Raw genomic sequence first — 27619 nt, 5'->3', positions numbered from 1 at the left:
TTATTATTGCACATTGGGTTATTTCTGAGAGTATTTTGTATTGCACAGATATACTGTGCAATACAATTTTTTTTTTGACTCTTCCATGTTTGGCTGAACATCATGAGTTTCTAATCACTGGCTATGTTAAATTTACAGTAATATGTAATCAGGAGAAAATGAGTGTAGCTTACTCCATGAATCATCAGTGGGTTATTTGTAGATACAAAGACATGAGTTCAAACCGGGGGCAGCAGTCCTAACGCAATATTATTCACTAACAGCAGGTGGCAGTGCAGACTAAGGTACATTCCGCTGAGCAGTCATGTGTCTCTAGAAAGCTCTTCCCTTTTCCCCCTTTTAATGCTTTTATGAGCCAGTTAAATCGACTTAAATAGTGAAGTTTACTTATCGCAATCCTTGCAAACGCACCGAAAACCCGCCGGTTTATTGCCAAAACAGCAGAGGGAAATGAACTATGGTGTTATTTCAGATTAAAAGCAGGATTCTGATTAAAAAGTGGGCCGAGCAGAGGACACCATCTCCGCCCACTCTGCCGCTGGTCATGCGGCCTCCACTGTTTTGATCCACAGCTCGGACAGGAGGGCAGAGATGGCGGAAGACTGGATATCCGGGTGACTTCTTCAGGAGACCCGACTACTAAAGAAAAAACAATAACTCCGTTGTACGAGATAAGATATTGGAGTTATCAGGGAAACTGGCAGCTTTGTACGGTACGCGGCTCCGGCCGGAGGACATGGAGATCTCTGCGGAGGGAGAGGCGGAGGAGCGCAGGTGAGTCCGCTGGGCTGGGCTCGGCTCCCGGCTAGCTCTGCTCAGAGGAACCCTGGTTAAATATATAATCGACACAACGAAAAACTGTAAAAACCCAGAATGAACTAGGTTGTTAACACGAAACAAAGAAAAGTAATGATTTTGGAGCAGCATTTCACTCAAAATGAACCGTATTATTGTATTACAGCCCTGGTGGATTACTGCGGCTGTCGGTGCAGCTAGGCTAGGCTAGGCTAGGCTAGGCTAGGCTAGGCTAACGTGATATGTCAGCGTCCAGCTACTATTAGCTGCAGGCATGGCAAAATGTCTGATATCAAAATGGAAATTGTTTGACTACTGACTGAAAGTTTGTGCACTTAAGCAATTAGTTTGCACATTTTTTTGTCTAAATGCTAGGGCTTTAAATGGACTACCTAGCTTTACTAGTGCTAACTGTTAGCTATCTCCTAGCTAGGTTGTGCTAACAGCTAAAGCTAGCTGTCAAATGGAGTTGACATCTGCGAGATGTCGCTGGTTGTGTGGAGCAGGAGATTCACACACGGTTAATGGTTATTAAAAACCCATAAGTTGGTAAAAATGTTGGCAAATGTATCAAGCTTCATGATTGTTTGTTTTACACAAACTGACTTTAAAAAAACACATCCGCATTTGTTGACAGTGAGTCCTGAAAGTTTGTGTAAAAGGAGTTTAAAAGTCACTATATTTCTACCTGCTGTGTTGCAGCAAAGGACGCTAAAATTACCTTTCAGTCGGAGCAATGCACAGCATACTCACTGATATGTAAATATTTAGATGGTTGTGTCACTATTAGGGCTGGGCTATATATCGTTATGAACGATATATCGATATATTTTAAATGTGATATGGAATAAAACCATATCGCATATATCGATATAGTTAAATTTTCTTTCTTTCTTTATATATAAATGCTGCCCTTACTAAGGGTTGTCATATTTAGTTCATATAAATACATTTATTTCAGAAAGATATTGGCCTATTTTATTTCATAGGCAATTTTTATTTAAGCTTTTAATTTATTCAAATGTGCACTTTATGGAGCTTTGATTTGAAAATAAGGTACTCCTGTTATACAGTATTTATGTTCACTTAAGTAAACAGTTTCAATAAAAAATACTTGTGACATGTCATAACTGCCTTTGATTGAACATTTGCTCTCACTTTGCGATAAAAATATCGGGATACATATCGTATATCGATATTCAGCCTAAATATATCGGGATATGACTTTTGGTCCATATCGCCCAGCCCTAGTCACTATAACTGCTTTGTAAGGACATTATATGTTCATCTAGAATGACTTTTGTTGTCTGTTTGTTTAAGATTGAAAGGTCAGATTGTATGTGCAAATCTGTCTTGAGGCTACTAATTAGTAGCATACACACGCACACACACACACACACACACACACACACACACAGTTGATCCTTTAACCTCAACAACCTCTCAAAGCCTTGTTGAATTTCACTCCATGATGTTCAGCGCACACACACATTTATACATACATTTAACACAAGACACACACACACACACACACACACACACTTGGCTTGCATAAATGCATTATACTCTACAATATGTGGAGAATGTTCTCTGACATTCAGCCTCTTTCTCTCCATGTTACATGATGTGATGTGATTAGTTAAGTCGGGAGCCAAACTCGTGATGCTGCTCAGTCAGCACTGCTGAAAATAAGGTTGTTGTGTTCATAAAAGTGCTATTCATAGGTTTCATACCTTTACTTTTAAACAGTCTCTGCATTCATTTCTCTGCCTGAATTAATGATTGTGAGTTTCTTAGAGAAAGAAAATGAAATTATCCTAAATTTGAGGTTAGTCAGTGAGGCTTGCACAAAACAGCTTCTGTTTCCTGGATTAAATTTCGCAATTTTGTTTTAATGTATGTATTGTATTTTGATACAATGAATTATGTTTGGAGGATGATTCTTCTGATACATTTAAACATGCACAACTTGCATTGAAGTATAGTATTCTTGAAGTATAGTTTAATGTTTAAGTTGCTGATGACTCAGAATACACCCTTCTGCAGTGCAAGTTACAACAGATATGTCTGTCCTGTTGCTGCAGTTATTTGACTATTTCTCAATACAACCTTGATTCCAACAAACGTAATAAGAACAGCAGGCAATTATTTGCAAATCCTTTATGACCTATATTAAATTGAACACAGTACAAAGATGCAATGCTGTTGTTATATTGTTAATATATATTCTCTGAATTTGCAGCCTTTCTTTCTTTACGTTATATACAACGACCCAACTTTTTTGTAACTGGGGTTTTAGAATTGAGTTTGACTGCTGACTTCAGGGGAAAAAGAGGAAGTTCTGGAAAAGAGGAAAAGAGCTAGTGCTTTATGGCTCTCCGGGAATGTGACCAATATAATATTGATTTGTATCTTTTGTAGCTGTATCCTAAAGATAACGTTTTACTGCCAGAACTTCAGAATAATCTATACCAAGGAGCTCCATATCAACTATAATTTATGCTTTGTAATAGAGCAGGGATGGGCAACTTAAATGCTGGAGGGGGCCACAATATTTCATGGACACTACCACAGGGGCACATATAGGAGAGTGCACTTAACCAGATATGATGAAACTGCAATTTTAAATATGTTCACAGTGCAGTAACTTAATATATTTCATGCTCAAATGCATGTATAAATAGGAATACAAAAGGTTTGAAACAAATAAAAAAACACTTACTGTGATTTCTTTTTTTTTTTTCAGTGCAAGAACAGCAGACCAACATTAATCGCAAGAAGTAATTTTGTGCATTTTTACACTGCACTTTTAAGATTTCATGCTCAAATGCATGTAGTTGTACTGAGGGCCACTTCAAGTCAGGGTGCGGGCCATATGCGGCCCCTGGGCCTCCAGTTGCCCATCCCTGTAATAGAGGGTATTAACATTGAGAGTTTAGGGAGGAAAATAACAATTTAGAAGCTTGAAATACAACCAGATCAGAGGTCTTGTAAACATTTTCTTTACATGGAGGAAATAAGACAGTTCCTATTTATGTTTCTGTCTCTTTAGACCAGGATGTGGCGATACCACATTTATTGATGGTCAGCACTCCCAGTTAGTCACGGAACTCAGTAACAGTAAACTAGGTCATCAGAACTAAACTGCTGAGAACTTGACTTTTGCTTTCGGGAAAAGCATTTTTGTTCACATGAGTAATGATTCAAGCCACAACACTGCTAACACCAGCACTTCTTTACCTCCTTCCTCATTCCTAAACTTCCTCCCTCACCCTGTCTCACTCCTTCCTTTGCCTTGTTTTCCACACAGGAGGGAGCAATGGAAACTACTGTCCAGTCTGAAGACCACAGTGGAGGGTCTCGTGTCCACCAACAACCCCAATGTGTGGTCACGATACGGCGGCTTGCAGCGGCTCCACAAGGACATGAACAACATCCTGAGCCATGGGCTGAAGAATGAGCAGGTCAGGACAACTGACCGACACCACTCTCACTTTTGTTTTTCTTTTTTGTGTGACTCACAGTCAGCTCTAACAGCTTCGCAAAGTTGGCTTTTGTTAAACTTTGGCCTGAAAAAGCTGCAATGAAGCCTTGTGTTTGAACATGAAGCAGTTATTGATTCTAGGTGTGTCCCATTACCCCACAATACCTCACCATCAAACAACAAACTGTAGTTTCTGTTAGGGTTGTCACAATACTAAAATTTTCAACTCGATACCGATACTCAGGAAAATATTCGATACTCAATACCATTTTCGATACCACAAGGATAAAAACAAAGACCCCAAAATTTAACAGAAATATTTTTATTAACAAGAAAAAAGCAACATGTCAAAATTAAGAGAACCACAGGTTAAATATTTATAATAAAAAACTGCAGCTATGATAACAAGCTTCAGATACTCGATACTTTTGAAAATGAGTATTGTATCCGGATACAACTTTTTAGTATTGATACTTTTTTGAGTATCGATACTTTTGACAACCCTAGTTTCTGTTAGCTCAATATTTTATATACATATATTATTTCATGTACTTCTTTTAGACGTGTACCAGTTCACTATGAGATACACTCCCTCTACATTATGGCTTATTGTGTTTATTAAAGCTGTTATTGTATTGTAACTGGGTCATGCTGGTTTTGTGTTGCAGGTGTACTACAAACAGAGAGACTACTGGCCGTTTGTGTGGTGTGTTCGCTACATCAGCCCCCACCTCGCCTCACACGTAGAACAGGTATGATCACTGCTGGTCACGTGCAGGGTGGTATGCAAATAGTTTAGTAAGTTTAGCAAGCAAACAAATTTTATTGCAGGAAACAATTTAATACCACCAGAGGCCTAAACATCGCTACCTTCCTCTAGGCTATGTTTTTTTCTCATATAGATTTTTGTAGGTTTAGCTTTTAGATTCATCAGGTCCTGCCAACTGAAGAATTACCAGTAATTTGAGGAGTAGAGTGTACCATATGAACAGTATTGTAGGATCATTAGTGTTGTACTTGACAAAAAGTAAAAATCACAGACAAAATATACAAAGCTGACTGTGATGAGCTGATGCTTCATTTAAAAACATATGACTATACAGACTTCAGTGTTTTTTGCATAGCTGATTTAAATCTCATCATAAATCACCTTGTTGCTTGGTTTGTTTCAAAAGCCTAAAACAGTGATGGAATTTTTAAAATGTTTTTTATGTCTCACATTTACTGCATGAGGGGGATGATGTGTTTCAGTTCTGTATTTGTTATTCAGACCAACAAATGATGTGCCTCTGCATTTTATTTAACGTTTTAATTTTTAGGGAAGAATAAACTGCTTATTTGCTCATGAGTGAATACAAGCCATCCTGCAGCTGCCCATATAATGATAAAGTTTATATTTTTGTATCATCACATTATTTTGTTTCCTCCATTAGCCTATGAAGCATGCTACTAACACTTCATTTAGAAAAATTAAAATTTAGAAAAACTAAAAATTCTGTTTGACATAGTCTGTTAGATGACAGAGATAAGTGGTGAATCTGAGAGCCAGTGTGCCTGCCGGAAGGAAAAACAATGGTTCTTTCTGTTGTAAAGTTTTTAGTTACATGCACATAAACCTGACACAGTTCACACTGTCACATGCCTTCAGCAGAGTCTCTACACTTCCTGGATTACTTGTTGTGCTAACATTTTGTGTTGTGGAGGAAAGTCCACTTTTGTTGTGTTTACAGTAAAGATAGTAGTTGGGATTCTTTTTGATCCGGAGGGCTCTTGGCTCTATGAATATATCATCTGCTTGTTTGAGCAGTGGTTGTTATTTTCTCTACCATCTCTTAGTTTTGTGCTGAAGTTTTTTTTGTCACTCCTCATTCCACTCATTACAGACAAGCCTGTCATTTGTCTACTTATCACATCATGTAAGACCAGTCCCTTCACCATTCATCTCATTGTTTTTTTTAGATGAAGAGATAAAACCGGGCTGTACACAAACAAAAGTATGTTTGAAGTAAAACAAATAAGATGTGGAGCAAGATCTGTGTTGTGCTGTTTGATTAGCCAACAGTGTGGACCAAAAAAAACCCCAAAACAAATGAGGACATATTTTGTGTTTATATTCAGATAAATGGTAGGGCCGGGACTTTAACGCGTTAATTAAGATTAATTAACTACACAAAAATGATGGATAAGAGCATGATTGTGTGCAAGCTGTGACCCGAAAACCAAAGTATTATAGTTTACAGAAGGTCTACCTACCTGTAGGCTACCTGAATTTCTGAAATGTACTATATTTCTAAATATGCTATTGCTACACTAAATGGCAAAAATTGCACTGGTCTGTTGGACTTGAACAAAAATAAACAATATTTTTGTTGCTTAAGCTTATGTATTCAGTCATTGTTCAATGGTATACTAAAAATCCATGTGAAAAAAATTACTTCTCACTGAGCCACTCAGGTCAAATATTTATATGCGATTAAAATGCAGTTAATTTTGATTAATTAATTACAAAGCCTCCTAATTAACTATATATAATTTTTTTAATCGAGTCCCGGCCCTAATAAATAGTGTTTGTCACTTTGCTGTTTGCAGCCCTGACAGCCTCTTTCTCATTTCCATCTCCCCTCACAACATACTCCTGTTTCACATTTCTTTCTTTCTGTCCGTCTGTCCACAGTTCAGTCGCTTGGAGCCGGTGCTGAGCAGCGGGATGCAGAGTGCTGGTGAGAGCTACAAAGCTGAGCGCTGGCTGCTTCACAGCTTACAGGTTCACATGCTGTCGGCTCAGCTCCGACCTTTGCTCCGACATCTGGGGCACACACGCAAATATTATAATGGTGAGTTACAATGGTCACAATGAGTCACGTTAACGGTCCAGTTTAATTTAAGAGACGCTTGTGAGAAGTTTAAACTAAAGCCAGAAGCGACTAAATGATTCATTGTCTATTCCTGTCCTTACATATAACTCTCTCTCCTCTCTTTCACTTTTATCTTTGTGTATTCACTTATGTCCCACTGATTAATCATCTCTCTCATTATCTTATCTTCACACCCCTCTTTGTCTCCCTCTCTTTCTCTCTGCCTTTCAGATGATGCCTTTCTGCTGAGCGAGCCTCATGTGACCGCCATGTTCCAGTGTCTGGAAGCTGTGGAGCAGAATAACCCCAAACTACTCGCCCAAGTCGACACTTTCGGGGTGGGTCTCATGTTTTTGACTGTTATTTATAACTGTTTTCCATCCATTAGATTTTCTCACCCAATTATGTCCCCAAAAAAATAGAATACAGTTTGGTTTTAGAGAAAATAATCAAAATAATATTTATTTCTAACGCACTTTACATAATAAAATAATCTCAAAATGCTACATATGTGGTTGTTTATGGCAATCTGCTAAAGAGGGACATTCAAAAACTGAGGGTGGCTTTAAAATGTAGGAAATTAGTAAATATTTTATCCCTTTTCACCCTACAGCTGTCGCCTCTGAAGGGCCCACCATGTCTGGGCCTATTGAAGAGCCAGAGCCTGTGTGTGTTGCCAGGGGCTGGTGGGGCTTGGAGGAACGCTGACTCGGCTCCCAGAGGAGACTCTCTAAATCGCAGACTCACCACTTCCAACTGCTCTCTCCGAGAAGCAGTCACAACCAGCCACAACTCTGGGAACACAACGGGATTCGGGTCCCAAAGCAACAACAGCACAAGTGAGCGAAGGGTTAAGGTTTTTTTTAAAGGCATTTCATTTATATTATGCTTTTAATGTGAAGGTTCCTCTGGTTCAGCAGAAGCTTTTTTTGCTTCACATGCACATGTGACCTTGTGTTTCAGTTAATTTAGTGCACACTGTTTATTTTTGGTGAAATTTATAATAAGGCATTCAGAAATACATGTTAAGTGATTAGAATAAATCAGTTTTTGGTTACTTTTCCTAACAGAAGAAAATTTGAAACTTTGTTGTTGCAATATTTTGCCACATCTGGTTTGTGGTCAATTCTAGGAACAGAAATTTAAGGTCATTCCACAAAATGCAAAGCAGTGTCTTCTTGCACTCGACTTCTTTTATTTAAGTGAAGGATTTTGACCATTGAGTGAAGCAACTTAATGAAGAGGAAATGGTCGATCCAGAGGGTGGGATTGGGCGATGGCACTATGAATGCACTACAGTTTGTATGTGAATAGACTGACTGATTTAACCATACAGAGGCCTGATTGTTTGTGGATGAGGTCAGTTATTGAAGAATGTGTTGATATGGCCTCTATAACGTAATGTCCTAAACTGGCTGTTTACACTAAAATGGATTTTAAAAAATATTTGTAAAATTATTTTTACTTTTATGGATTGTTCGATATTCTCTGATAATTCTAACCTGAGCTACCTGTTTCGTTGCAGATACTACCTCTACAGTCAGCAGCCTGGGAGCTCCCTGGGTGTGTGTGTCCAGGCCGGGGGAGAGCGAGCGGGGTGTGACGCCCCCACCTGGCCCTGTCTCGGTCCCTTGCATCTCCCTCACAGAGTCCCCCTCATCAACTTCCCTTCAGCCAGAGGCTGTGGACTCCTGTGACGGCGAATATGACGACGGCCCAGAGTACCTGGCTATTGGTAATTTGGGGCGGGGCAGCCGCCGTGACTCCCGAAGCTCCACCCACAGCAGTGAGCCAGGCCTCACCCAGGACCAACGGAGTACCCTTGCCCCGGCCCCACCCAGACGCTCATCATTCTCAGAGGGACAGAAGGGTCCAGGCCGGGGGTCCAGGGGACACACCCGCTCGTTATCAGACACAGGGGTCAATCAGAAACTCAGGAATGGTGAGTAAACTTGGAGGTAACTCGTATGGCAACTGGGCTACCCTCCATCTATTTGTCCAGTCATGAAAAAATTATTATTTCAAAATATTTTTATTGAAAAATACAATAAGAAATTTCCAATTACAGGAATACAATTATCCTTTTCTTATTTTTTATACATTTATGTAAACAGTCACATATACACATACACAAACGAAAATGAACAAAAACACTGATAAAATTGTAGAGGAAAAATAATTAAATTAAATTAGAGAGTGCAGTGTAATTTGACTGTACTTCCTCTTAATGTATATGTAATTTTTTCTAGCTTTAAATAAAAAATAATGTCTTTAAGCCAACGGGAAATAGAAGGATATTTAGCAGACTGCCAGTATAACAATAATAAACGTCTTGCAAGTAAGGATGTAAAAGCTATAATATCTTTTTGGATAGAGTTGAGTGCAAGTGAGGGGTTAGGAATCCTAAATATAGCAATCAGAGGGCAAGGTTGGAGATTTACGCCAAGAACAGTTGCCATAATAATAAAATAACCCGACAAAAAATCTTTCAGACCAAGACAAAGAAAAAACATGTGGCTGAGGTGACAAGAAGAGGCAAAGCATTTATCACCTTTGTCTTCCACTTCTGGATATAGCACAGACGGTCGAGACTTGGAGAAATGCAGTTTCCTGTGTACGACCTTAAATTAATAAGATTAATTAATAAGAATCCTCATATATTTGTATTCCCAGTTCCCCTTCCCATGCACTCTTGAGTAGGTACATTTGTTTGGACAAACATAATGATAACAACAAAAATAGCTTATAAGAGTTTAATTTAAGAGCTGATATCTAGACATTTACATGGTTTTCTTGATAATAACCAACATCATTATCAAGAAAACCATGGACATTAAAATGAACAAGAAATTGAAGAACCAATGGTCTAATTTTTTTTATGTATGTCAGTTAGCTTGTAATCAGACAGCTAATTGTTAATTTATTTTTAATACATTTATTAAAGACTTAGTATTTCCCATGAATGTACTTTGCATCCCTCAGAAAGTTTGCAAACATAAATATATCAAAGGACTTCAATGGCAGCTAAAGCTTCAACCCACGGCTTTCTGCACATTTAAACTTGGCAGGTATGATTATGGAGTATGGGGCCATTGTTGGGCATTTAAAATCCCTGAGTGCTCCTGCTTAATGGTTTGTAGGCACCATAGCTACTGAGGTACAGTGCGTCCAAAGCATTAAAGACAAATCTCCACACACATTTGCAGATCTCTGCCATGGAGTACGCATTTAGACATTCCTTTTATACATTTACAAATCTGGTTATGCACACAAAAAAATAGATAAAGTTATGCAAGTCTCCACACAGATTTGCAAACACTGCAGTTCTGGTAAAATAATGTTCCCATGACAGAGGATCTAGGCCAGTTCTACCATGTTTGTATGCAATAATCAAAGTAAATTAATATACTGCAGTTATGAAGTTTTAAAGAGGTGTTATGGTAGGTGGATTATTTCTTCCTGGTGCTTTGCGCTGCATGTTCACAGATTAACAAGTATTCTGGTTGGTTATACTTGTAAGAATCAGTTTAAATCTACTCTGATGGCATGTGGTTTTTGATGGTAGTTTGTTAATTGCTTAAATGTTAACCATTTAAAGAAATGAATGGCTTTTTAGAGCAATGCCTCAGATTGCTGCAAGTGATGGACACATACCTAATTATTATTATTATTTTTTTTTTTGGCACAATGTTTGCATAAAATGAAGACGAGGTTCAGATGGGGGTATTGTACCTGCATCGTCTGTGTTTATTTGTAGCTCTGTACACTTTCTCAGAAGGTGCACACTTCCTGTGTGAAGGTTTTACCGTTTCCGATTTAACATCTCTATTCTCTGCTCACTGTTCCCCTTCTTGGCTTGAGGTAACTTTCTCTCCTTATGCTCTATCTCTCTCTCTCTTTCTCTTTTTACCGTTTGTGCAAAAGGAGGGGGCCACCGAAAAATCACCATAATAATAGAAGATCCGGTAGCAGGTTGGCAGTGCAGTTCCACTGTGCTCCATCACTTGACCCCTCCCAATCCCTCTTGTTTTTTTATCCCGTGCATGCTGATGAACTCTCTCCATCCTTCTCATTTCAAGTCTTGCCTTCAGCTCATAATCTGTGCTTTTGGTCTTTGATGTTTTTTTCAAACTTTTTTGTTTACTCAGGTCAAATTGATGTGATGAGGCCATAAATCCCTTTTTAGTTTTCGTTTTTGTTCATGCACACGTGTTTCATGACTGATCATTTCTTGTTGAAAGTAGCATGGAAGTTATATATTAACTATGTGTTAGTGTTTTCATTTCATTACAGTTATGTTAGTGATGTCCTGGTAGAAGTAGCCTAATTGTCATTTATATTTTTCCCTCATACTGTAATGAAGCAAAGCAGTTGTTTTATGTACAGGATGTGGATTTACTGTATAAAAATAAAAAAAAGCCAAGCATTGCAGTATAACATAAGCTTATTACCTCAATTAAAAGTTAGAATGGAATTACGCTTTTGCTTACTTTGTCATGCTCGATACCCGGCTTTATACAAGTGGTTCTGGCCAGGTGCCACCGAGGAGAAGATCATGCTAACAGTAAAGAGAGAGTCTGCAAATAAATCAACCTAAAAGAATGCAACCAGTGCAGTTAAAAGTAAATTTAACTAAGGTGAGGGGACAAGGAGAGATTCTTTTTCGGCTTTTTTGTGACAGCAGTACCCATATAATGAGCTGCATCATATTCAAGGCAGTTTTACAGCTGGTTAAAAAAATGTTTAAATGGTAAATGTTTTCTGTTTACCAGCCATTGGTAGATGGACCAAAAAGTTGATGTTGGACTCTCAATAAATGTCTAAAAAGTCTATTTTTTTCTGAATCTATAGTTTAAGTCATTGCACCCACGAAGGTCAGCCGTCATGTTTTGTTCCTGCATGCAATAAAGTGAACCATCTCCATAGATTTTATTGACTGTTTGACAGCAAAGCGGCAATAAAATCAAAACAGCTTTTAACCTGCTTTGTGGATAAACGTTGACTCATGTTCACATCAGTTTTAAAGAAGTCAGTGTGTATTTTAGTGACTGATTCAGGTGATAGGAGGCTCTTAACATGGACTGTTTGTCTCATAGAATCGGCAGGGGACGACTGCTGCATAAAGGAGTATAGCCCTTTCTCACCTCAGCGCAGTGATGTCAGCACCCCCAGTTCACTCTACATGGAGTCTTGTGAGTTTGCTGTTACAAAACTTAAAATGTGCTGTTACAGTTGTAGCAAAAAATGAGTGTAATCACAAAAAAAATGCTGCTTTCATCCTGCAATTGTTAGACGTTGATGCAAAATTTGAGCCAGAGAAAGTTCACAGGAAACTTAAATATGGCAGGAAGTTGGATAGGAAAGCTGACATGAAATCTTGAAGAAAAAATAGTTTTCAGTTCCTGCATGTGAATGTAGTGGGTGAGTCAGCTGGTCCATAAACATGACACTCTGGACCAGAGCAGCTAGGTCATAGAAGGTTGATTACGGATGTTAGTGGGGTTTTATTGTTTAGATCAGTGATTCCCAACCCAAAGATCCACCGGGGATTGCGAAGCCCTCTTCATTTTAAGGGATGTAATAAATCTAATGTGTTAAATATAGATGAGTCAGCATTTAATTCATTAGTGGGACAAATCAACTAAATAAGGGCTACATAAAATTTTTATTAATTTATTTAAATAGAAAAATCACTATAGAAAAGTTTGAAAATAAAGGCTATATCGTGAGAATAAGGACATGTGTAACATCCCTCCTGCAGTATACACAGGTAACCTCACCTAGCGGTAACCTCACCTAACAACAGAAACAGAGCTAACGGAAAAATGGCGAAGCGTCAGGGAGACGAAAATCCTGAATATCTCAAAAAGAAAGAGAGGGTGCCATGAAAGTTACATTGAGTTCGGCTTCATAGAAGCAATGGACAATGGGGGGGTCGCCAAAGTTTACAATGGTAATAATGTGGGTCCCTCAAGAAAAATGTTGGGAACCACTGGTTTAGATCATAATTTTCTGATGGCATGCAGTTAGCTTCTGGCAAACTATGAGCATTTTACTTTGTTCATCTATTACCAGGTGTTTTGAGACAAAAAAGCTAAAACAAAAGTATTTGTATTTAGTTTTTGTTTTTGTGTCATGTGTTTTCTGTGTTGGTCTCCTCAGGGTCCCATGGGTCCCAGTGCAGCGGTGTTCCTGATGGGATGTTCAGGAAGCCGTCAGAGGGTCAGAGCCTCATCAGCTACCTGTCAGAGCAGGACTTTGGCAGCTGTGCTGACCTCGAGAAGGTTCGAGCCAATTTTAACTCATGAATATTTCTAACTAGTGTTGGTGCTCAACGATCAATTAGTCAACCACCAATTTACACTTTTTAAACTGGTGTAAAAATGCAAGAACTCATTGCTCAAATTCTGCAATAAATTAAGGTTTAGATTTGATTTGATTTATAATTTTGTTTTTGTCCTGTAGGAGAACGCACATTTCAGCATTTCCGAGTCCCTTATTGCTGCCATTGAGCTGATGAAGTACAACCTGCGGCGTCAGGAGGAGGAGGGCGAGGAGGAGGGAGACAGCGACTGTGAGATTCAGCAGCTCAAACAGAAGATCCGCCTGCGAAGGCAGCAGATCAGACGCAGCCGCCTGCCGCCCTGTGCAAACTCCCAGCGCCGTAAGGCAACATTCTAGTCACCTGTGCATAAACCTGATGCCTTTTCTTCATACAGTTTATCTTTGACTAAAAAATTATTATATTATTATTTATGCTTTATGGCCCTAAAATGACTTAATCTCAAATATGCTTTCAGTTACTAGATTTCAGTTAAAAATTGCATATGAGTAACATTCACAGATATTCTTTCCTCTTTCAAAACAAATACAAATATACTTTCTTGTTTCATAATGCTCAGATTTATTTATTTAGTTTGAACGATGGTGAGCTGAGGTGGACTGACCTCAGTCTGTCACTCAAAGTATATACACACAACTTTAAGCCTAAATATTAATGGGTGAGACTAAAACATGTTTTGTAACAGGGTGTATACAAATATTCCTGCTGGGAAGTTTTGCATTTTTACAAGTGTGTCATTAAGACTGGGTGTCATTGACTCTCTTTTGGAGCCAGCCTCAAGTGGCCAATCAAGGAATTGCAGTTTTTCACCATTCTGTATAGGCTTCACTTTTCAGCCACAGAGGTTGTCATTTGCTACTGTTTTCTGATTTCTTTTATTTATGTATCGTTCTTTGTTTGATCTGTCGTCTCCTTCCTTCCTCTCCTGCAGTTTTCCACTCCACTGACAGCGGAGGCTCCAGAAGGAGCTCTCAGGACTCCTGCCAGGGCCTGTCTGACTCCGGCTCAGCGGAGGAGGTGGAGGAGTGCGAGCTACGAGGTAGAGAGAGGGAATGAGGGAACACCAGGAAACATTAACAGTCTTTGTTTGTCACAATTGCTAATCTGTGTGATCACACCTCTTCAATCCAGTCAAATTAATGCACATTTTATTTGTCAACTAGCATCTTTCAAAGCATAGATTTTTATTCATTTGAAATTTGTATTAAGCCTCTGAAGAATTCCCCATTTGTCCATGCAATGAGTTTGTTTTCTGTTCCAGTCATAATTCATAACCTCATCACCACACTTGCTTCATGTTGCTCACCAAGCATGTCACCTTTTACCATGGACCATAAACATGGAAGTCTGAGTACAAAAGTCACAAAAAGTAGACCGTAAAGTGTTTTATTAGTGTTACTATTTATACAGACCTGACAGTCATGTGAGTCGCCACATCCTGGATATATACTGCCATGATAATCTGGTTTTAGTCTGTTCAGTGTATTGCTTTGATACTGTTAACACGGGTTGTGGGCTTTCATTTATGCATGTACTTTATGTATGTGTCTGACTGTGAAATTGCATTTCTCAGTTCTGCCGTTAAAGCATCTTCTTGTACTTTTGGAGTTGTTTAACTGCATGACTTCCACATGCACTGTTTCAGTGCAGTATACTGTATGTTTGCCTGTGATACTGACGCACAGCTCTTTGGAGTGTTAAAAAAAAGTGTTTGTGCCTGTGGTGACGGTTGTGTTGAGTGTTAGTTTCTGTCTCTCAGATGGCTGTGAGGGTCAGTCCCTGCTGGCGGTGTCTCAGAACGGCCTCTCCCTGTCACTCGCCTCCCTCTTCTCAGGTATCTGCAGGCTGGACGGGTGGGCGAGGCTTCACAGCTACAATACAGAGCGTTTACTGTGGCGGGGCTCCTCTGAGAGGAAGCTCATGGCTGCACTCCAAACTGAGAATATCTGCTTGTGTTCCCTCCTGTTCAACTGGATTTCACTTCAGCCATAAGCATTTACAGTTTATAGCTTATTTTTAAAATCAAACTGGCTGATTCTTGTTTTAATCGTCCAGTGAGAAACTCTCTGGAATCAGGATTTCACCATTTGGCATGACGTGTACGTGCATCTGTATTTGTACCACAGCCAATACAAACACCCTCTCTTAAATGACCAAAGTCTCTGGCCCTGGGTGAGATTTCCAAAGCCTGAAAACAGCCAAGAGTAGGTATATTCTAAAGGTTATTATGGGATTTTTCCCAATCACCAAAAACAAACAACCTACTTCAGCATTATATTTCAAATATTCTGTACCTGGCAGATAAACAGCCTTTTTAATGAGTTTGTATCTTTTGTTGTTCGTTTTTCTATGGCTCTCCAGTATCCATATAAAGAAGTTTCTAAGCATGGTGGGAATCACTGCAAATTCTCAGTCTGGAGCCGAGCCAGCGGCCTCCTCTCCTTAGCTGAATAGTGCGCTTGGCTGTTTGTGTTGGTACATGTTGTTCAGTGCTTCAGGGTTTTGGTGGACAAATGTGCCTGTACCTGTTTGAGTGTAGAGGCTCATGGGACGAGACGAGCGAGTAAACAAGTGGCGACTGTACAAAGACAACATTAATTATCCACCTATTCATTCATTCTCTCCATCCACCCCATTGTTCAATATCTCCAATGTGGCTCTAGTGAAAATTAGGTGTGATTGCTGTCACGTACACATCCTACCACCTTGTTGTTCCTCTTTTTAAGTCTGAAGTTACAATATTTGTTGTTTCTCTTGTGATGGTAGCAGATGTGAGCAGTGGCAAACTTTTACCAGGTCACACAAGCTATTTTGTCTGAAGCTCATTATGACCTAATTATAGTTGGATAATATGTCATGATAATATTGCACTGTTATACGGTAAAAGCAAACTAATTCATTTTAATTTGGGCCTTGGTGATATTGTGTTATGGATAAAAATGTGATTTCCTGCTCTTTTTTTCTTTTTTCTTAGACTGTTTAATCTCCTTTAAATAAAAATTGAATGCTTCTGACCAGCCTAACAATCCTTAATGATTTATAATTGCTTCCCTTAACCAAAATTTAACACCCTAATTGTAACCAAAATCCTTCAACCTAATCAAATCCAAAAGAATTTAACACAATTGTTCTTAACATGTTTTTTGTATGAATAACCCTTAAAAGCCCCAGTAGTTTCACATTATGTACAGCAAGGACATTTGTCAGAAATATCTTTAATATTTGAATTAATGAGCACACTTCATGCCCCAAAAAATAGCAAAAGGGAAGCTATGATTAAAAACCCTCTCATAAGCAATGTTTTTCTCAGATGCCACAGTGTTTTAACACAGAGGTGGCACAACTCTGAAGAACATAACATCATATATTGAATTAGTATTTCTATTGTTACAGTTGTCATTCAAAAATTAAATTAAAAACAATGCATAAGGACATTTAACACCTCAGCTATACATTTTTTTTGGTGAAACTTCCTACCGTCTTCTTGCTCATTCAGTTTCGATGACACAAGTTATGGTAAGGAAGGAAGAAAAAACCTAGTCACATTCTTTCTTAACGGCAGTGTTGAAATATTCCTTCTAATCTTTCACACTGAAGTCAATTGCACATCGCTCTTCTGGACAAAAAATCACTAAAAGTCAATCACCATGCCCTGTCTGCTCACATGTGCCACTGATTGAAATCATCCTCTGCTTGTAGCGTCGCTCTGCCGTAGTCAAACTGTAAACACAAATGAAGCCAGATATTTAATCAGTTAATTTTTTAAAACAAAGAGCACTTTTTCAATCCTGCAGATGACTAACTTCCTTACTTGCTCTGAATCTTACCACTGTTTTATTTGAATAAAAAAGAATGTTGCTCTTCTGAAAGAAAGAAGTGCAGCCACATAACAATCCATGCAGGCATCTCCTGTTCGTTCAAACCCATACTGCTTCATGTATTTGCTTACATGTCATTTTTTGTTATTGGAAATATGTCACCAATGCTCAACCTTTGAATCTCTGGCTTTTCTGCATGCTACCTGCTAAATTACACTCAAAATCTGCTTGCATTTCTGTCCCGGATCACATCTCTCTTAAATCTTAAAATTTGTATTGAAAGCTGCTTAGCTGTAGAAAATGGTGCCAACACTATCCACCAGCCAACTGCTGGTACATTTAGTTTTTTTTTTCTCCAAATTAAGTAGTCATCTGACAGTTATTTCAATATCTACAAGTGTTATCATTTTGGCTGGTGGATAAATATCATGTATAGCTGGTAGACTGTTTCAAAGTGTTCTAAGTGGTTGAAACTCTTATTTTGCCGTTGCTTTGTTGTCTTCCAGATGCGGACATTAAGCGCAGTGTAAGCTCCAGCAGCAGGTCGTTTCTCAGCTCAGACTCCATGTAAGTAACACAGCAGCTTCCTGTTTAATAAAGTACATTTTCAGAATCTTAATATTGAATGCTGTTGAATTGTACTTGAATGACTCTCCGAAAAAGCCCCACATTGGTTAAAAAACTCAAAGCTCCTCAAGAGGGACTTTCATGTAAAAAGTCAACCAATATTAACAGTATTTTGAACCACAGTGGGACTTTTATATTGTAGTATATTGAGTTGTTAAAGTTTATTATATTCTGTCCTTCCTTGTGTATTTCCAGCTCTCCAGCCTTCCTCCAGTCTAACTCCGCTGAGTCAGTAGCCATGGGTTTACTCAAGCAATTTGAAGGCATGCAGCTTCCTGCAGCCTCGGAGCTCGACTGGCTGGTCCCAGAACACGACGCTCCACAAAAGGTACAACATCCTGCTTACATGCAGAACTGAACAGACTAGCAGTTTTTTTGACTGCCAGTATAGCACTCCTCTTAACCCTTTATCGGGTGAAGAACTATATTTGGTAACTTCAGTGGATATCAAAATGGGGTCCCCGTGTCTCTCTGTTTGGTCGTAGAACCACATAGATTTCTTCCAGCTAATCAGCAAAGATCAGGCTAAGTCACAGACGGTGACACCATGACATCTGACCAATCAGTATGATAATGATATAATAATATTAACTTTACTGACCTTGACCTCCAATGTAAAAGTGAAAAATTTAGAAAAAAAATCTGCAAGAAACAGTCGTACAAACAGAGTTATTCTTCAATGACTTGTACCAGGAGAACTTGACTGATGGCATATTAAGTATGATTTTTTTTTGTGTTAGATTAAAGTGGAAAATCTACAAGAAAAAAAGTTGCAGATTTAAGAGATTTAAAGTGGCAAATCTGCGCGAAAAAAGTCGCAGATTTACAAGAAAGAAGTGGAAAAAAACAAACTTTTTTCTCGCAGATTCACCACTTTAAATCTCAAATCTGCGCATTTTTTGTTGTAGATTTGCCACTTTAATCTCGTAAACGTTTTTTCTCAAAATATTACCCCCCTCCCCCGGGTCTGTATGTTTTTTTACACATTCTGGCTGTATGTAATATCCTCCAATATTCTCTAGGGTTGAAATTTGGAATTTGCAAGTATTTCAATGAGTTCCCTATTACGGGTTAATATAATCACTGTGATCCACACAAGAAAACTTCAGTTCTTTCACTTCATTTTTCTCCCAGCTGCTGCCCATCCCCGACTCTCTGCCGATCTCTCCTGATGATGGTGAACACGCCGACATCTACAAGCTGAGGATTCGGGTCCGAGGCAACCTGGAGTGGGCTCCACCCCGACCGCAGATCATCTTCAACATTCATCCCGCCCCAAAGTGAGTCCACAGCAGATCTTACCTCCTTTTTTTGTTTTTTCATTTATTATGTTTAATCTGCCATTAACTTTGATACTGTCCTCACTCTTTGTTGTACAAAATTTATGTTAGTTACACATTTTCTTTCCGTGTCAGGAGGAAGATAGTTGTGGCTAAACAGAACTACCGATGCGCTGGCTGTGGCACCCGCATCGACCCAGGTACGACCAGTAAATACTTGTTGTCCTTGAAAATGTTTTAAAAAGTTTAACCCTTTGATGCACAAAATGGGTCAAAAATTAATTCCCCATGTTATTTCAGTCTGGCTGTGTGTTTCTGTGCTCTATCTTTTGAAATCAATTTATTTTATGATTGAATAGTCTATTTATTCTTTGAATACCTTGTTTTTGATAACTGATCATTATGTAAAACAAATGTTGATTTGTGGTAAAGTAAAACAAGATTTTTACTGAATACTTGGAACAATAAATGATAAAATACATTTATTTCAAAGATGTATAATAGAAACACGCCATACATGAATTAACATTGAAAATGGATACGGGTCATTTTTGAACCATGTTGTGCATTAGAAGCGTAGTGATACAAAAAGGGTTTCTATTCAAAAAGTAAGAAATGAAAGCAAAAATTGTAATTGTAATTGTAAAATTGATGTATATTGATCAAAAACAAGTTGATTGAGGAAAACCTGGAATGCTGAATGATGAAATTAATATATTGTAGACGTATAGAACATAAAAACTCAGTCGGGTCACTTTAGACCCATGTTGTCCATCAAAGGGTTAATAATCCATTTATTACTGTATGATTAATGTTAACATATCCAAATGCATTATAATTACACTAAATGTCTATTGATAGTTTAAGTGTTTGTTTTTAATTTCACAAGTATCAGACTTTTCTATAAGCTGGCTGATAACTTAGTGTTTTCCTTTATTTCCCTTTCCAAATAGAAATGCTATGCAGACATACTTTAACTTCCTGACACGGTGTCATTAACCCACTCGTTTTTCTTCTTTCTGTCCACACTTCAGATTATATCAAGCGCTTGCGTTACTGTGAATACCTCGGCCGTTACTTCTGCCAGTGCTGCCATGAGAACGCCCAGGCGGTGGTTCCTGGTCGAGTGCTGAGGAAGTGGGACTTCAGCAAGTACTATGTCAGCAACTTTGCCCGGGACCTGCTGAGCAAGATTGCCGGAGACCCGCTGTTCAACCCCAATGACATCAACAGTGGCCTGTACAAGAAGATCAAAGCTCTGGAGACCGTCAGGGTGAGAAACAAGGCATTAGGCAATTTCTGTGTAGATTTTTCCCCCAGTAACTAGTTGGAACTTCACCATAATAACCATCTTCATCTCTGTTTAAAAGAGGCCACTGTGGACTAAAATACTCGCTGACTGTGTAGTATCCTAATTGAATAATTACAAACTTGTGACCAATTTTAGTGCTTAAAATACATCCGAGTGAATAGAGACGTTTATGTCCTTGACGGTGGTCATGAACAAGTCACGTATTTGTGTTTGTGTGTTAGGCAGGATTGTGCTAAAAGAGCAAGAGAACACATTAAAACCTTTTTCTATGGGGAGATAAACTGGCACAGAAGGATGTGTTAAGGCACTTTACACCTAATGGAAAATGGAGAAATTTGATGCTCGCTCACCTCAGTCAGCTGCAGAGATACTGAATATTAAACACTTTAGCAGCACAGATGCTGTAATTGGAAACCAAAGCTGGCCTCCCTTTTCCTTCCACCATGTATTAAACTGTATCACTGTGTTTCTCTCAGTGAATGTTAAAGTGACAAGATGATGATTTCTCTGTTTGTTGTCATTTAGGTTTTGAGGGTGCAGCTGTTTCATATGAAGAACCTCTTCAAGACCTGTCGCTTTGCTAAAGAGTAAGATGTCTGTTTGTACATGAATTTTAGTTTCATAATGATTTCAAAACAAAATCAGTCTTTTTACAAACATTGACATCATTAATGTATCTGTGTCTTACATCGGTTTTACCTCACATGTCTCATTATTTTTGTTGCTTAACTGTTGGCCTTATTTATTATTTTATTATTTTAAAATTAATTATTATTCTCACTTTTTTTATTTACATGTCTTATAAATTCTAACAGCTGGTTGCTGATCTTCATTATTTATTTGTTGTTTTAACTAAACTGTTTATTTTTTCAGTTTTAATTGTGTTTACTTATGTCCAATATTTTATTTTCAAGTTTTTTTGTGGCAGCAACTTCCTTGGTAGCTCATGTGAAATTAAATACGTTATATCAGTAACATTTTTCATCTCGTGTGTCCTTCAGGGTGCTGGACCAGTTCGACAGTCTTTCCGGTCACCTGACAGAGGACCTCCACCTCTTCTCCCTCAATGACCTCAGTGCTGTGCGCAACGGAGAACTGGCTCCTCGAATGAAAGAGCTGCTTAAACTTGGTACCATGCACGTAGCTGGCTGCGTGGTAAGATAACCACATGCTTTCTCTCATCCAGTTAATTTATTGCAGCGATTAAACACACAAGGGGAATGGTGTCAGTTGGAGATTCACACCTTAATCAATGTCTGTTATTTCTCCCCCAGCTGTGCCAGGCGAAGGGCTTCGTGTGCGAGTTCTGCGGCAATGAAAAAGACATCATCTTCCCCTTCCAGCTGAACAAGTGCCAGCGCTGCGAAGGTGAGCCCTCCCTGCTGGTGGCAGGCCTAGGCGGCTCCAGAGCCGCATCCCCCCGCCCCTCCATTCCACTTGCCTGGAAAGAATGGAAGATCTCCAACCCTCGTAGGCTGGCAAGGGAGCTCTCAAAAGACAGGAGAGAAGGGGAGGGAGGGGAGGAAGGGCTAGAGCAAGGCCAAGATCAGAGGGTGGAGAGCAGGGTGCAGGAGGAGCAAGGTGACACATCAGGGACAGAGTCAGTGAGGGAGGAGGAGATGAAGTGTGACGGAGGAGGAGAAGAAGGTAGAAAAGAGAGGGAAACCAGCAAGGAGAGAGGAAAGGGTCTTGCAACAAGGGAAAAGGTCAACTTATTTAAAGTTTTTCATATAGACCGACTTAAGATGAACATCTCAAAAGCAGGCAGAAGCAACAGTGAGAGCGAAATATACAGCAGCGTGGAAAGTCTAGATGAAGAAGGACAAGAGAGGAAAGGACGGTGGAGGGTATCAGGGTTTGGGAGTCTTACCAAGGCTTTCTCAAAAGATGAGGGGAAAACAGAAGTGAAAGAGGAAGAAAGGTCTTTGGAGAAAGAAACGGAATCTGCGGTGGAAGAAATAGCCAGCAGGGATGCCAAAGAGAATGAGGGAATTTCAGAGGCAGCTGAAAGAGAAAAATCTGGTGCAGAAAAGGTGGAGAAATTTACACTTATGAAACTGTTAAAACCCCATCAGCTGTCGGCTGTCTTCTCCAGAGGGAGGAGCAAAGGAGAGGAGGATAGGAGTGGGGAGAGCGATGGAAAAAGAGAGATGGATACTGAGGAGAAAGTGCCGGCCTACATAACCCGCTCTAAATGGAGAGGTCGTAAAACTCGCAAAGCCATGAGAGAACCCAGAGGCAGGAAGATGAGGGGAGGGACAGAAACAGAGAGCAAGACAGAAGGTGGAGACAGTGCAGAGATAGATTGTAGTCCTGAGAGAGGTGGAGGACAAGAGTGAAGGCAATTTAAACCTAAGAGACGCAGCATTTTTAAGCTGCAAAGTGGAAGGAATGCTCTCTACTTGAATAATCAGCCAAATTACAGAACACTAAACTGCTGAAAAGTTATTTGGTGGATCTGCTAGATTAAAAGGTGACGCATTCATAAGAAATTTCTGAAGACTTCAGGATAAGTTCACCTCTACTAATCATATCAAGTAATAGTTTTTATCATGAGGTTTTTATCATGAGTCCACGCTTGTTTCACATGTTTTTGGCAGCGTTTATCGTCTGTAGATTCAAATACCTTCGACCATATTGACAATCCTGAACAATTTAGGAGATTTTACTTTTTTGTTCACTGATTTGAATATGTTTTATCTTGTTTTTATCCTGAGAGTTTGAACCAAAGTATGAAAATATTTCTTCATGAAGTCACTTCCTCCCGGTCAGATATAAGTGATAATGATATTCTTATTTTTCTATCTACAAATTTCTCTACATATCTCCCAAATGCCTTCCAGACTATTTCTTTAAGTGTTTAACGGGTTCATCAAACTCTCGCCTCACTTTAATCTTTTTCCATTTCACCACTTTTCACCCATCCTGTGGTCTGAAAACATTTTACACACTTATTCTTCTCTTGTTCTCATTTGGCACCAAGTTCTTTGCACTACAGGGATGTTAGTTTTTCTTGGCTTTGGTTCTCACATTTGTGCAGTTGCACAACTGATTGCGAGTTATTTGGCAACTTGTTGGTGGTGGATTTCTTTTGCTTCGATTCCAGTGGTGTGGGTGTTGAAAGCTTGATGGCTGATACTGAAGCTGTCATTAGTGGGTTAGTTTTCTTCTCTTTTGGCTTTGAACTCTGTTCTGCTTTTGTCTTCTTGGCCACAGGTTGGATGGCAATAACACCAAAGTGGTGTATCACTCCATAAACATTAACATTTCAGTTTGCTTGGTCATGAATTTCAGTTTGGTCTGTTACACAGGTTTCCTCTGAGCCAGTCTGTTTTTAGCTGTGAGATCAGCTGCAATAATGTTACGTTTTTAATAAAAGGCTGTCACAATATCAGAATTTTAAACTTGGAGTCAATACTAGTATAAAAACAGAACGATACTCGCTACATCTTCTCCTACCATGACAAAAATACCCCCAAAAAGCCAAAAAAATTAAATTAACATCCTGCTCACAGTGCTGGTGTAGAAAATGTCGCTGACCTACACATTTTTTATATTGTTCATATTGCTTTTAGTATTATTTCTGGGGTTTTTCAGTTTTTTTATAGCTTCAGTATTTTCAATACAATATAATGTCAAATTAAAGGAGATTGTATGGTTTTAAACATGCGGTATCAAGAAAGTATTAAGTATCGATTTTTTTTTGACAACCTACATTAATACGCAGTCTACTCCAGTTTAGAGGAAACCTCACCTGTTGTTGTTTTATTTAGAGTTTTGCTGAAGGAAGAATGTGAGTGACTACATGAGTATGTATGCATGTGTAATTTATTCTTTTAGTCGCCATTATTTAAGTTTCATCTTCATGTGAACATCAAATAAACGGCATTTTTGAAGTTGAGTTGCCTGTCATTTTATCTTTCATTACATTTTGTTTTTAAAACATGAACTTTCTGTTAAGAGAGTTTTAAAGCGCTGTGGTGGCTCTTTTGGGAGAAGGGGACGAGTCTGAACAGGTTCAGGGTGGGGTGTGTGTCTCCAGCCATCCACGTAGCTGCTCCCTCCTTCCCTCTGCTGCGCTGACTCTATCTCCTGCCTCTTTTATACTCTCCTCTCCACCCTGCCTCCGTCTGGTCTGATTGTGATTGGCTGTTCTGTTGAAACATCACGTCCCATTGTGGGCAAACTGGTTTAACTGGTTCATGGACTCTGCAGTGTTTGGATAGGCAAAGAGTGCTGCTCTCTGTGTTGTCCTACTTTATGGTGACGTGCTGTAAATGCTTCCAAGTGTTTCATCCCTGACTCGTGTTTTTGTGATGTTTTCTCTTTTGCAGAATGCCACGCGTGCTACCATCGCAACTGCTTCAAGACGGGTAAAGAGTGTCCTCGATGTCAGCGGCTGGCGGAGAGGAGGGAGAGGATGGCGCGCAAAAACATGGAGGAGCAAGAGGACGAGGGAGGTGGGACGTAGTGCTGGTGTCGGGACACCTTGAGACTAAAGAAGAGCACAATGCGACCATGATTGTAGTGACTGACCACCTCTCTTTCCGTTCCAGTCCTCACAGACCTCGGTGACGATACTTGCTGCAAACAAATGTTTTCATCTCAAGAGATTGCCAGATATTTAGGTTTTACTAAGGTTGATTTCCACATGCAAGTTGTGCCCCTTTCACACATGCACTTGACTCTGTTTATAGGCTTTTTGTGTCAGCGTAACTTTTTTAATAGACTTGATTTTCCAAGAAAATGTGTCGATTTTTACAGATAAATCGCTCAGGCTTTCCATTTTTCAAGTCAGGATTTCCTTCAGGAAAACATGGCTTTAAAAATATTAAAACACTTTCTATTCAACTTGAGGTTATTTAATTCTCGAGGTGGGAATCACTAGAAGCCCCATGACAGATATCATCAGGATATTTAAGTTGCATTGAATTATTATTGTAATTTTGCGACATACTGAGTATACTGATAACATATATTGCAATTTATTTCCTTTCTCTGCTGCAAATTATGTCCTCAAAGAAGACAAATACTGTTAATTTGTAATTAAATAAAACATCTTAAGTCGGCACCATCTAGATGACGAAAACAAGCATTTAATTTTTATTATTTCAGCAACATAAATGTTTAAGTAGTATTTGTAAAATGAATAATTTCAATAAGGAAATATCAATACTTCGGGCCGTGTATCAATATAATCTAATGTCATGCAAAATGTTGTGCTATTATGCTCTCAATTTGTCCCATTTAAATAATTATTTATCACTTTTTCGTGAACATAATAAGTAAAATTTCGAACTTTGGTCAACCCTAGTGGCGGTATGAAAAAAAGACATTGTGGCAGCTTTGTGAAAAAGTTATGTGACAAAATCTTCTGCCTTACAGGAATATTTGATGCTGGCTATGTTGCAGTTTCATGTGTGAAACGGGCCTGAGAATCACTTCATGTCTTGGCACTTTGTTCCCCTGTGGTAAAACGAATATATTTGGTATTTGAGTAGATCAGAAAAACAAGCATTTGCTCAGAATATTGTAACCAGGTTTGATATTTCTCCTTCCTATTATTGCAGCTTCAGGCAACTGCTTCACCTCTGGTAATTTTATTGGCTACTGGCTTAGCTGAAGTTTGTTTTTGTGACCTAAAAAGGCAGGATCTATTGTTTTTAAAAAACAAATGACAAGTAAAAAGTTATAATTTCTTTTATGTTTTGACTGATTTTCCAGTGCAGATACTGTATTTGAGCAATCCTGCCCCATATTTTGACATTTTTATTTTAATTAGAAAATATTGAAGATATTTAACTAATCCATTATTCTGTTTATCCTGTTTTAAGCTCTTTTAGCTGCGCTTATGTGCCTCTGGGACCAATGAACTTAGACTGGTAGAGCTAGTGGAGTTACATTGGTAAGTTGAGTTTAAAGAAGGACTGGACTTCAGAGTTGCAAATATTTTAAATGAAACTGCAAATGCTCCATTTTTGTGCTGCTTTGTGTGAGTGTGTGTGCGCGTGGTTACTAGAAAAAGCTGTGTGAATAAGAGTGTGTGTGTGTATGTGCACACATGTCTACCTGCTGTACATGCAGCCATGCACAAATGGTGTGCACCAACCTAATCAGCACTTGTTTTCTAACGCCGTAGGTTTTGGAATAATGGAGCGAGTCGAGTTAATTGCACTGATCCCGTCTGTTGTTGAGGGGAGTTGGGACGTCACTCTTTTGGGATTTTTCTGATGTTCGTTGTAAGAACATGAACCTTCACCGTGAAATGTTTCTGTTTCTCTAATGAAGCTCCTGTCACCTGGGTTGCACTACGTTGTAAGATTGCAGCATGCGGTAACGGTATGAGATTTTCACCGTGTCAGTATCGTGGTATATGCAATTACAAAATTATTATTATTAATTAGAACCCTTTAAAAAGATTGAAAAGAGGTGGGTTTTTTTTTGGTTGACAAACACTTTGTCTTTAAGTGTCAGTTTAAGAAATAAATGAAATCAAATGTTTAAAATAAATCGACTAAATTAATATTTTTCAATACCGTAGATGAGCATATGTGCACAGTTTACCGTAAAACCGATGCTGCTGTAACCCTACGACATACATGGGCTTCAGTCACAATTTATTAGATAATATTCATACTCTTCACATGCAGCAAAATCCTCTTGGACTGAAATTTTTCACATTTAAGTGGGCTTTCTCCTCCAACAGATCTTAATCTCGCACAGGTTCCCAACCTCATCAGCCCTTTAAGGTATATTTATATTAAAACAGTCATTTTTCTCCAAGATTGTTTTATTTGGAGAATTTTTAGAGATGACAAAAGGCAAAATATTCAGTGTTTTTCTTTAGAATAAAGCAGAAATTGTAGGAAAGTCAGAAAAAAATAGAAAGAAAAGCATTTTTTAAAATAACATTTTCTGACTTTCTTGCCCCTCTAATCATCTGGTGACTCCTAAAGGTCCTGATAAGTTTGGAACCTCTGGTCTAGTACACATTTAAAACATTTTAGACACTTCTCTACTGCTACGGCTTATTGCTCCTAGGGCTAAATCCTAATTGTCATTTAGTGACTCTGTCGTGAGTTAGATTTACTATAAGAAATTAATA

General features: G+C 38.8%; 1 protein-coding gene across 2 annotated transcripts; it reads left to right on the top strand.

Annotated features, from left to right (window-relative positions):
• The first annotated feature begins 287 nt into the window (after positions 1-287).
• rubcn (rubicon autophagy regulator) lies at positions 288-27619 on the top strand. Of its 2 annotated transcripts, XM_059340810.1 has the most exons (21): positions 288-774; positions 4106-4259; positions 4948-5031; positions 6954-7113; positions 7366-7472; positions 7748-7973; positions 8660-9076; positions 12231-12326; positions 13297-13418; positions 13600-13798; positions 14409-14516; positions 15237-15311; positions 17802-17862; positions 18118-18250; positions 19057-19202; positions 19338-19402; positions 20237-20475; positions 21040-21101; positions 21516-21669; positions 21789-21882; positions 24849-27619. In XM_059340810.1, exons 1-21 carry the CDS (start codon positions 737-739, stop codon positions 24983-24985), a joined length of 2877 nt encoding a protein of 958 aa, XP_059196793.1. In that variant the 5' UTR covers positions 288-736; the 3' UTR covers positions 24986-27619. The 2 variants fall into 2 exon arrangements, with proteins under 2 accessions (XP_059196793.1, XP_059196794.1); XM_059340811.1 differs by lacking the exon at positions 15237-15311.

Source organism: Centropristis striata, chromosome 9 (genome assembly GCF_030273125.1).
Source record: "Centropristis striata isolate RG_2023a ecotype Rhode Island chromosome 9, C.striata_1.0, whole genome shotgun sequence".
Classification (NCBI taxonomy): Eukaryota; Metazoa; Chordata; class Actinopteri; order Perciformes; family Serranidae; genus Centropristis; species Centropristis striata.
The sequence above is the reverse complement of the archived record's forward strand: the minus strand, read 5'-3'. Positions and strand labels throughout refer to the sequence as shown.